Raw genomic sequence first — 12,689 nt, forward strand, 5'->3', positions numbered from 1 at the left:
TTGTCTTTTTTATTTCAATTTATTTTTATATTACTCCATTTACTTAAATGTTTAGAATGGAAGTAAGGCAAAATATAAAATAAAATAATAAAAAAGGCAATGGGCGGCCCCACTCGGTCCAAAAATAAAAAAGCCCATGAAGGCTTGCCCCGAACCCAAAACTTTCAAGTCAAGCTAGGCTAGCCCAATGACGAACCCTAAGTCTAGTCCAATAGAAAAGTGTGACAGATCAAATGCCTTGGTTCAATCCCACGACATCATAAATGAGAAATCTTCATCCCTATAGTAAACTATCGCTTGTACTAAAAAAATTTATCATTTCTATGGAAAAAAAAAACTATTACTTTAAAATTATCAAATAGTAAAATATAATTACGAATGTAATATTAAAATATGAAGAAAAAAAAAAAAAATCACTCCCCACACTACTAAGATTTGAGCCACTTGCATTGATTTATTCAAATATTTCGAGTTTTCTGAATTGGAATGGATATGGAAATTCCGAATTTTTTTGGAACGGAATTGGAGTAGAATTTTCATTCTGGATTTTTTTGGATTTTAATTAGAATCTCTTGATATCTATCTGATATGTTTGTAAATCAACCCTAATTGCAGGGGTCAAACTCCTTCACTCATGTGGATGATTCCGGCGTTGCGGGGGTCACACTTGCTCCTCTATGGATTCGTCACAGGACTTAGATACTAGTGAAGCCCGAGGCCTTTTCACATGCATTATATTCCAATACACCTCAACCCGGTGTGAGATATCACATTGTTCGAGGAGTAAAGGATCATCAACAAGGGTACTAGAAAACGTTGGTCTTGGGTTCTTCCCACAATAAAAAATCAGATTTAGGAGAAGCCAAAATGCATGTGTTTCCATGGTTTTCAATATGATCGAAAACAGGCCACACCATCATATTTTGCAAAAAATGTAGCTACAGGCCACACCATCATATTTCCCATGCCAAACGCAACAAAGTTGCATACAAAAAAGAAAAAACTGAAATGGGGTAAGTATAAAAAATCACTAGGTTCATTTCATGATATAATCGTTTATAATAAATAGGGGTGATTTGGTTCAATGTATGTAAGTGCTAATCTCGCTGCATCACCTTGCTTATGGTTGGATTAACTGAGAAACAGATTGGTTTAGGAGAGATTTAGCCAACCCAAGCACTGAAGCACATGCACTTGGGCATAAGGAGATTTACTATAGCCTGCCTGGTCAATAGAATCTTTCACCATAAAGACAATAGCCAATTGCAATCACACATCAATAAATTTACGCATCGTTTACACGATACACTCAACCCATGCTTCTGTCATCTGTGATTGATACCAGAAGGTACAACCATAAGCTTCCTCAGTAAACAAACAAATAATGATGACAACCACAAAATTAAGGCATTTCAGAAATACTAGATTATAATGTCAATAAATTAAAAAATATACAACCAATCTTTTGTTTTTGATAGGTGACGCATTATACATACGAGCCACAGTTGTAGTACTTGACAGTTGACACTATAATCACACTTTAATATTTTCACACATAATAAACATATAAACTCAAATCGCTCACCGTGAGAACTAGAAGAAGCCCTCCAAACTCAATACTTTTTTAAGTAGACAATATCACGATAAAGCATGGCACAACTGCTGCAAAGGTATCCTGCATTTAGCATCATTAAAGTAGAAATAAATTAGTTGATAGATATAACAAACAAAACACAAATTAGCAGCTGTTGAGACACTTGAGGCTAAAAAAATTAAAAGAATCTCATACTGCAACCATTAGACCTCTCTATTAGGACTCATGACTTATTAGAGATATAATATTGCTCAGGAAAATTATTGACGAGTCAAAACTTACAATAAGGTACAATCTTCCATCGCTGGTTATCTCCTTTGTTTTTATTCCACAGAACTATGATGGTGCCATCATGAACACCTCCAGATTTCTTATCACCATGAAAAGCATCCAGATTAAGGCGAATGTTATTAACCATTCTAACAGTTCTGAAACCATCACCTAGGTCCGCGCTCTCAGTCCATAGTATAGACTCATCAAGAATATCTGGATTATAAGGTATCAGCTGTACCTGCAGATGAAATGGGATAAATTTAATAAGAAATGTTGAAATTTTCATAGTATCTCTAGATTCTGCACAAAGAAATGCATAATATAGAATCACATGCATTATACTTTACATATGTGTAAGTCTGGAAATAACATGGTTTTTTTACTAGTCTCTCCATATGCATGTGGACATTGTGAAGAGACTTTTTTACTGCGTATAAATTGATTATTTTTTCAGAATAGAAATTGTTATTTTCTAAGTTTCTAACTCATAGCAAACATATTTTACAGTTGCACACTTCGTACCAATAAAAGATAAAAATATGTAGCAGGAAAAAAGAAACCCAAAAGAGATTGAATGTGAAATTCTGAAGATTTCAGTAGAACGGCCTCCACACCTGTTTGGCAGATATTGAGAGGCAAGGAACACTTAGATATTTTTGGACCGAGAAAGGAAGTTATTTTGCTATTAATATGGCTTTAAGGATGCAGTTTCTTGATTTCTTTCTAGTGGGTTTGTTAACTAAGAAAACGTTGCTGGTGTTCCGCATTCCTTGTCCTTGTCTCTTTTTCTTTTTTTTTTTCCTAGAACATTTTGCTCGGTTTTTTTGACCATTCTATTCTTTCTATATATAGATTTTCAGCTATAACTTTCTTCTTTGAGCCTTGGTGGGGTTTTTCAAAGTTTCACCAAATAGGGGCTCTTGCTTTATGTATCAGACATTAAATTTTAGATCAAATTTTGTACATGGGGTGCGGATGAGACCTTAAATGAAAATTTTGAGTTTGGAGGAGGACATCGTTGAAAATAGGCATTAAAAGGAGCACCCTCATGATAGCCTTAGTCAAACTTAACTGGGTTGATTTGGGTACGAAGCTGGAGGTGAGGCAATGCCATGGGCATCTGGTTGAGACTTATTTTTCTCACCTCTGCATAATTTGTCCAAGTGGCTATTCATGGTGTAGGAAGAAAAGCTCTCAGTAATATATCAATCAACTGCTAGACCTACAATATATTAGCAATAACAAATTGAACCATATATGACCAGGTTTAGGATGAAACCTTAAGGTTATATAGAGGCCAATCTTGTCAAGTATCTAGAAGAGTAGAATAGATGTGTTTATCATTTCATTAGCAGAGTACAATGAAGAAATTAAAAGAGACGAAAGGTCTTTCAGTAACTTTTACTCACCCAGCCTCTAGAGTGGCATATATCAACTTTACCATCTCAAATTCCAACTTTGTAAAGAATTTAAGGGTCTGACAGATGTGAGCATGCCAACTAGCTCTTGGTCTAGTGGTCTCCTCCTTGGAAGAGGTCCCAAGTTCAAATCCCCCCTTCCCCAATATCAAAAAGGAACTGACTGATGTAGAATGATAAGGGAAATTTAAGGTGCTAAAGCAATTGAAGGTGCTGGAAATTTATCCGTAAGAAAGCAATAAGAAGGATATGGAAGTTACACAAAGTAAGTTGAATACAACTAGAATCACTACAGTTTAATTGGGAATCATTTCCAGCTAATCACTATAGTTTAATTTTTCCGAGATATCAAAATTCCAGAACTTGTATGTGTGTGGGTGTGTTGTGGAGGCCTGATTGCTCTAGACCTCTAAATGTGTATAACTCGGGGGTCTGCTGCACCCTAGAACTCTTCTTGGCCTGCTTATAAACATTAAATGGAGGAGGCCTGATAGCCATCATGTGACATGATTGACATTATTGACAGTAAACAAAAACAAGAAGAAATTTATGGTCATGAACATCAAACATGAGATATATGATAGTAGAACAAAGCTAAGGATGCAATACATATGTTTCAGCGGTGTATACTTATATACAAAATAAAGCAACATCAAACATAATAAATGGAGTAAGGGAGATATGGGAGATAGAAGAAGGACCACATCTGAAGCTGTTTAACATTATGGAAAGTTAACATGAAAATTATGTTTTAAGAACTTTCGATACAAATAAATAAAACATAAAGCAACATGAAACATGAGAAATGGAGTCAGAGGGTACAAGGCAGACAGGTAACAACAACATCTGAAACTTTTTAACATTTTGGAACATACGACAAGCAAACAAAATTGGTTTGCTTTCTAATTTCTAAAGGTTAAATCTGTTGTGTCAAAATACACATCACCCAAACCATGTGAGAATAGCCTCCAAGTATAATAAAGATAAAGAAAAAGAAAACACATGTTTGGAAAACTTGTCCACAGCAACAAAAGAGGGAGATCGAAAATCTACTATAAAAAAACGCTCATTCTCACACACTCACAATATCATAAGCCCCAGTACACCCAACCTCTCAACTCTCTTTAACTCTTACACTTTTACACACTATATTTTATTTTTATTTTGCTACAACAATTTTACTCTCTTATTGGTATCTTCTCATACCCTTACACCCTTTTGGTTTTAGTTCTCTTGGGCACCACTCTCTCTTTATATTTGTCATCTTTGGCACAAAGACTATCCCTAGTCATTCCCCACTTTGGCACAACTACCCTACAACACACCCCCTCTCTCTCTCTCTTGGTGTTTCTCATCTTTGGCAAGGATACTATCTTACTCATGACCCTCTGAGGCAACAGTCTCTATGGTCGTGGTCACTCTCTTAATGCAGCACACCTTCAAACATACCCTAAAAATCTTTGTCATGAGTAAATCAATTAGAAGTACAAAGAGATATGAAAAAAAATGAGGAAACTTTCTTTTTTTAAGAGAAAATGAAACTTCTGCAATAATACGTAGAACAGGATAAACTAGGAGGTTTTGAATCTAAAATGATCTTCATGTGGAATAACAAGTCCCGCTACACATATACATACATATATGAAATGCTGAAGTGTAACTATTGAATTCTGTCCAAGTTCTGGGAAGGGAAACCAAACACCCTTCACTTCTCCCTTTTTTCCAAAAAGCAAACCCTAAAGCTAATGTATTTTGTTTCCAAGATCACACAGAAATTTAAAAAAGCAGTATGTTGACAAATTAACATTGAAACAAATGAACTTCAAGCTGAGAATGCAAATAAGCAACTGCATTTTCTCTGATGTATGGAACAAACTGTGCAGATTAAAAAATTTATTACTTCCTAGCACTCCAAATTAAAATGTTAATCATGGGGAGTAAGAATCTTACAGGATGAGTGGCTCCAATGGAATGCTTGAGAGCCTGCCCGGTGGCTTTGTTAACAAGAGCAAAGGACGGGAAGCGCTCCTCATCCTTCACACTTGTGCTGTACTTCTCATCTTTGTACCAGTGCTGCAACCCAATCAAACAAACGCATACCATAATTAAGAGAAATTAGCAAACCCATTGGTGGAAAGTAGCAAATAAATCAAATTGAGGGAGATGGGTAGTCACCTGGAAGTCATCGGTTTCATGGGAGCGGGCAAGAATGACCTTTCCCTCTGTGATGGCGAGAGAGAAATTGGGGTCAGCCTTTGTGAAGACTCTGAAAGTGGGTTTGTTTGAGAAGTAAGAGGAGGAGGCATGGGGATGGAAGGAGGGCAAATGAGAAGTGTGAGAAGTGTGATGGCTTTCAAATTGAGCAGGGGACTGTTGGTCATGGTGAGCTTGATGAGCAACATGATGCACAGTAACAGGTGGAGTAGGTTCTTCAGATTGATAGTTGAAAGAGTGAACTGGGGGTGGTGGTGGTTGGTGAAGAAAGCCTTGGGAGGGTGGAGGCGGATGACCATGGAAGGAAGAGTGGGACACGTGGCTCACTTGGGTAGGTGGAGGTCTATCTGCTCCTCCATAGTATGAATTTGGGGGTGGTTGATCTTCTCCATAGTATAAAGGTGGAGGTGGAGGTTGATCTGCTCCATAATAGGAAGGTGGAGGTTGATCTTGTCTATAGTATGAAGGTGGAGGTTGATCTTCTCTGTAGTATGAAGGTGGAGGTGGAGGTTGATCAAAGCCAGTTCCTGGTGGTGGGTAATTCTGTCTTTCTTCATCATCATCCCTCTGATGATGACGATGGTGGTGGTGCCTTTCATTTGGGAATTCCATTGCTGATTGCTCTGACCTTTGCTGTCAGGATTTTTCGTTTTTATATGTTCACTTTTCGGTAGAGTTTTTTCATTAATAAAATTATAATTTTATTTAGCGCTTTCCTCCCCGACATTATTACGAGCAACAACTTCCCAACAGTTCCTGTAAGGCGGAACCACTCATAAGGCTACACTGGGCTGTAGCCCAGGTAGCTTTTTTGGATTTGAAGAATAAAATAACGGGTACATAGCCCACCAGCAAATAAGGAAACTTTGGAATGGTTCCTCAGAGTCAGAGACGCGCCACATGCGCACGAATAAATTTTAGGAAGAGACTTTAGGAAAAACACAAAGGGGAAAAATTTTATAAAAGAAGTCAAAATAAACAAAATTGTCTTTATTTATTTTTGGATTTTTTAAGAAATCATTTACATTTGTATGTCTTTGATTTGAAAGTTGAGAGATTTTTCTATTTTTTTTAAAAAACTTTGATTTTTTCTAAAAGTAAAATATATTTTTTTTGGTCAAAACCTAAATTTACTTGAGTTTTACCCTCTCACCATCTGTTTTTGGCGAGGGACCCGCATGATGGTTGTGTGCCCATGTTCTTTCCCTCTCCAACAGACCCAGATTAATTTGGTTTTCTACCGCTAGATTTCAATTTTTTTGGGAAACGTGAAGCTAATGGCTAAAATGACAGAGGGGTAGAGATTAAACAAAATGGCATTCAAACCTAACGACAATTCTCAATGGTGCAACGAAGAGTGTGATCCCAGGGCCTCTAAAATACCACAAAATTTACATCACAAAATTCACATAGCCAGCCATGAAGTCTGGCTGTTGTTTAATGCAGGTTTTTAAACAAAAAATCTATATGGCTTATAACACATTAGGAAAAGGACAAATGCTTGGTTCCTAATATATCAGGAATCATTCCTCCTCAACACATGATGTGGTCTCCTTAAAAAACGACACATGTTTTTTTTTCACCGACTCTCCCTCTCTCTCTCTCTCTCTCTCTCTCTCTCTCTCTCATCCACTCTCATCTCCTCCTCCAACTCTCTCTTCTCTCATCTTGCTGTATCCGTCTCTTTCCCCGCAACTCTTTAGAAGAAATTTTCAGCCCATTTCTCTTCCCATTGGTGTCATCTTCCATCCTTGGCATCAACGTCGACCACCATCTTCCATCTCCACGTCACCTCTCCCTCCCCCCATTCCCCATTCTCTGTCCAATCACCCCTCCTCCATCATCACCATCACCCAATCACTCCTCCTCCATCATCATCACCCAAACACTATGTATTGATTTCTCTCCTTTTTAATTTTTAATTTTATTAAGTTATTTATTGGGGAGTTCTTGGATATTTTGGGAATGGTGGAAGAACATGGTAGAACTTGGGGGAGAAAAAATTTCTTTGTCATTCTCTCTCTTCCATATCTGAGTTGCAGGGAAAGAGATGGATGTTAACTATGAGAAGAAGATAGTGCTGAAGAGAGAAAAGTAAAGCTCTGTATATTCTCAGAAATTGTGTTTTTACATAGTTCTTAAATGAACCACAGACCCAAGCTTATATGGCTAGCTAACCTGCTTATCAGATTGCTTAACAGACTAACTAAGCACGTGAAGGGCTAACAAACTTGCCACCTCACCAAGGACACGTGTCACTAGTAACATCAGCTAACATTCCCCCTCAATCTCAGCTGGGTTGTTACCTAGCCTGAGATTGGAACGATGTCGAATGAACACTGGACTATGAAGTCCCTTGGTAAGAATATCTGCAACCTGACCATCTGTGGGAATATATTGCACAACCAGATCTCGACATTGAACTCTTTCTCTAACAAAGTGATAATCGATCTCCAAATGTTTAATACGCGAGTGAAAAACTGGATTGACACTAAGAGCCAATGCTGACATATTATCACTATGAATAATAGGTGCCTCTGGCAGTGTCATATGTAAATCACACATTATCTGTCTAATCCAAGCAATGTCTGCTGCACAATTGGCTAGAGCACGGTATTCGGCTTCAGTGGAACTACGAGAGACTGCAGCTTGCTTCTTCGATGACCATGAGATTGGATTATCACCAAGAAATACAACATAACCTGTGGTAGAACGTCTGGTGTTAGGATCACCTGCCCAATCAGAGTCACAATAGCTAGACAAAAGCATAGAGCCAGGAGAGAATGTGATCCCATACTGAAGAGTACCTTGCAGATATCGCAAGATACGTTTGACCAAAGCAAAATGTGTATCAGTGGGAGCATTCATAAATTGACACACTGTGTTTACTGCAAAAGCAATATCTGGTCGTGTAAAGGTCAAATATTGTAATGCTCCAACAAGACTTCGATACAATGTTGGATCAGAAAGAAGAGTACCTTCATCTTTCAACACAGACTGATGAGGTTTAATTGGAGTCAAACATGGTTTACAAGTGTCCATGCCTGCCTTCTTAAACAAATCTCGAGCATACTTAGCTTGATTGACAAAAATATCACCATTGTCCTGATAATGAACCTCCAATCCAAGAAAATAGGTAAGACGACCTATGTCTTTCATATCAAATACCTCCCCCAAAGAATCAATAACAGATTGTACCACTTGTGTATCTGATCCAGTGATGATTATATCATCAACATACAATAATAGAATAACCACAGAGGTAGAATTTTGTCTGACAAACAGACTAGGATCTGAGTGAGATGATTGAAACCCCAAAGAAGGCAGATAACCTGTAAACTTGGCATTCCATGCACGCGGTGCCTGTTTTAAACCATATAGGGATTTCTGTAATTTGCACACATAATTAGGATATGTAGAGTCAGTAAAACCTTGAGGTTGCCTCATATAAACCTCTTCTTGTAATTCCCCATGAAGGAAAGCATTTTTTACATCCAATTGCCGTAGATTCCATTTAAACATAGCAGCTAAACTGAGTACTAATCTGACTGTGGTGTGTCTCACTACAGGACTAAATGTTTCGTCATAATCCAAACCATGCTCTTGACTAAATCCTTGAGCGACCAGCCTAGCTTTGTATCTAGAAATTGTTCCATCTGAATTTCTTTTTATTTTATATATCCACCTACATCCTACAATATTCTTGTCAGGAGGAGAAGGAACAAGATTCCATGTACCTTGTAATTGAAGAGCTTGAATTTCCTCTGCCATAGCCTGTTGCCATTCGGTTGAGCTGCTGCTGCCTTAAAATAAGTTGGAGCCTCAGGTTCTATGACAGAAGTAAGCATAGTTGCAAAGCATGAGAAATCTGGAAATTGTCTTTTCTGAACAACCCCAGACTTGAGTCTGGTTTGCATAGGATGACAATTAGTAGAAAGAGGCATTGCATAGGCATCCGATGACTCATGAATATTTGAGTTAGATGGAATAGGTAACACGACCTCCAATTGATTGGTTGAAGTAACAGGTAATATAGAACCTGATGAGAACTCCAAGGGCTCAATATTATTGGGCATTGGAAGTTCTGAATGAGGTTCCATAGAAGACTGAGCAGAAGAGGTAGATTGTTGGGAAGATGTATGAGGCAAAGTAACCGAGATATTGACTGGCCTTGGATTAGATGAAGCAACTGTAGTAGAAATTGGAGGTGACTTTAACACCTTAAAGGGAAAGAGACTCTCATCATGAATCACATGTCTAGAAATGTGAAGTTTCTGACTGAGCATATTATAGCAATAAACTCCTTTATGGCTCAATGAATATCCTAGAAACACACATTGGGATGATCGAGATTCCAGTTTATGAGTATTATACTGTTTGAGCAAAGGATATACAGCTGAACCAAACACCTTCATGGCACTTAAAACCGGATGATGACCGAAGAACTTATAATATGGAGAAGTCATGTCCAATCCTTTGCAAGGCATTCTATTGATAAGAAAAACCGCATGAGCTGCTGCATAATACCAGAGATTAGTAGGCAATTCAGCTGTCTGTAGGAGAGTAATAGCTGTCTCTATCACATGTCTATTCTTTCTCTCAGCAACTCCATTTTGCTGAGGAGTGTAAGGGCATGATAGGTGATGACTAATACCTTTAGATGACAAGAACTCCCGAAAAGCTTTACTAGTATACTCACCCCCTCCATCTGATTGAAAATTTTGATATGAGCTTGATATTGATTAACAACATAGGCATGAAACTTGACAAATGTTGGCAAAACATCAGATTTATTAATAAGTGGGAAAATCCACATGTATCTTGTACAATCATCAATGATGGTAAGATAATATCGAAAACCTCCCACTGCTATACATGCTGAAGGTCCCCAAACATCACTGTGAAGCTTATGAAAAGGTACTATAGTGGTAGATTGAGAATGAGAAAATGGTAATCTATGCATTTTGCCTTGAATACAAGCAACACAAACTTCAGAACTAGTATCTGCATGCCAAGGAATCTGAGAGGTCTTAAGTATATGAAGCAGCACTTCATTGGAGACATGTCCTAATCGAAGATGCCATAGCTTTGACGTCACTTGTTGTCCTAGAAAAGCCGTTGGGGAAGGCCGAGACGCTGTGGCAGATTTATTAGATTGAACTAGGGAAGTAGAAGAGGCATTGTTCTCAAACTGAGGAATGGGATAGAGGCCTTGTCTACTCTGCCCTTGGTACAGGATCTGATTGGTGTGCTTGTCCTGCACATAGATGTAGTGTTCATCAAAGATAACCCTGCAGTGATTGTCCCGACATAACTGATAAATAGATAAGAGATTGGCAGCAAGATGAGGAACATGGAACACATTATTTAAATGTAAAGATCCAGGGAGATCTGTCAACATAGAAGTACCAATATTAGAAATAACCAAACCTTCTCCACTGCCATCACTGTCACTTTATTCTCAGAAGAGTATGGAGTAGCAGTCATAAGGTTGGAGACATGTGGAGTCATATGATGTGAAGCGCCACTATCAGCTATCCACAGATCATCAGGAGCATACACAGAAGGCACGCAGTCATAGCTCAGAGAAGGAGGTGGAGTGGCTCCCTGATACGCAAAATTCGCTCTGTGATAGCAATTTAAAGCAATATGTCCACGTTTCCCACAGATTTGACATTCCACAATAGGAGGAGGAGCAGAATTTTCAGGAATTCGATAAAAGCAATTTGTAGCTGTGTGACCTCTCTTATTACAGATCTGACATTCAGGAATTGCCTGTGTTTTTGGACCAGAAGAAAACTTGGGAACAAAAGACCTTGGTTGAGAATTGAAACGGCCACCATTATTGCCATGAAAGCCTCGACCTCTATTATTGTAGTGTGAATTAGTAGGCTGACTTGCTTGAGAATAATGCATTGTTGGTTGAGAATGAGGCACAGAGGAGGACTGAAACCTGGCATTAAATCCCATAGTTGGTGAAGTATTTGACTGAGAAGGACCAGTTATGGTTCCCACTGTAGCAGATGAATTGGTTGAAGAACTATGCACATTGTTAGCAGTAGATGAAGATCCCAATTCAAAGGAGGTTACACCCATCATACCATGCATAGAGTGAGACATTGCTACAATTCTGGCCTCAATATTACGTTCTGCAGACAACAGATGAGCTCTGAATTCCTTGAGATTGATTGGTGTTTCCCTTGCTACTAACACCGTTTTAATCATGTCAAATTCAGGAGGTAAACCATTAAGTGCAGCAATGATAATGTCATCATCGCTAAGTGAACTCCTGCTGCAGACAATTGATCCCTAATGTGTTTCAACTTAAGCAAGAACTTTTCAATAGAATCACTGCCCTTATGTAGAGTATGCAATTCAGTCTTGAGTTGATTAACTCGTGCTCTAGAAACTGAGGCATATCTATCAATTAAATTCAACCAAGCATCCCTTGCCGTTTTACAACCTATGACATATTCCATAGCATCATCGGATAATGTGGCAATAAGAAGACTTAAAAGTGCCTTATCAACTTGAATCCAAGACCTATAATCTTCAGTAATCTCTGTTGTGACTCCCTCTGACTCAGAGATGGTAAATTTCGGTGGACACACAGTAGTGCCATCAAAATGCCCATACAAATCATATCCCTGTAGTACAGATTGCAATTGATACTGCCACTTGACAAAATTATCTTCTGACAGCTTAATGGTTAAGACTCCTAATAAACCCTCAATTCTAGGCATCGGAAAAGTCATGATTGACAATCAACTGCTGATATGAAATATAAGCAAGAAAACCTATGTGCTTCAAGAAAACAGGGCTTCGTGCCTCAAGATCTGCACTTTGTGTCTCAATAAAAGCTTCGTGCTTCAACAATGGCGTTGTGCCTCGTGAAAAGAAAATATCGAAATTAAACAGCTTCGTGCTTCAATATAGGCTTCGTGCCGTAATAGGAGCTTTATGCCTCAATTCACTGAATCATTTGATCTAAATTCAATGTCGATGCATAGAACAAGTTTAGAATTCATACCAGAGCTGAATTTATTGAACGAAGAAGAAGCTCAAACACAAGCAAAGAATCGCATCCAGAATCGCAAGATTGTGCAGCACAAAATTTCCATGAAAACTCGCCATGAAAGGTACAGAATCAAGCTTTTCAGCGGAGCGAAGCCGGAGATCAAGAGCCGAAG

At 38.3% G+C, this 12,689-nt stretch overlaps 1 protein-coding gene across 1 annotated transcript; it reads right to left on the bottom strand.

Annotated features, from left to right (window-relative positions):
- Positions 1 to 1,402: 1,402 nt before the first annotated feature.
- EULS3 (hydroxyproline-rich glycoprotein family protein) lies at positions 1,403 to 6,191 on the bottom strand. The gene is made up of 4 exons (XM_008242225.2): positions 5,461 to 6,191; positions 5,236 to 5,358; positions 1,877 to 2,105; positions 1,403 to 1,675 (listed from the first exon to the last, which is right to left on the bottom strand). Coding segments are annotated over exons 1-4 (1,005 nt in total). The 5' UTR covers positions 6,112 to 6,191; the 3' UTR covers positions 1,403 to 1,673.
- Positions 6,192 to 12,689: the final 6,498 nt, after the last annotated feature.

Source organism: Prunus mume, linkage group LG8 (assembly GCF_029339155.1).
Source record: "Prunus mume cultivar Tortuosa linkage group LG8, ASM2933915v1, whole genome shotgun sequence".
Lineage (NCBI taxonomy): Eukaryota > Viridiplantae > Streptophyta > Magnoliopsida > Rosales > Rosaceae > Prunus > Prunus mume.

Bases quoted from the DNA above. Each gene is read 5' to 3' on its own strand.
- EULS3 (XM_008242225.2), bottom strand. From the start codon at position 6,111: ATGGAATTCCCAAATGAAAGGCACCACCACCATCGTCATCATCAGAGG. The intron at 5,359-5,460 runs GTGACTACCCAT...ATTGGGTTGCAG, and splicing joins ATGAAACCGATGACTTCCAG to CACTGGTACAAAGATGAGAA. The intron at 2,106-5,235 runs GTAAGATTCTTA...TTTCATCTGCAG, and splicing joins CCATTGGAGCCACTCATCCT to GTACAGCTGATACCTTATAA.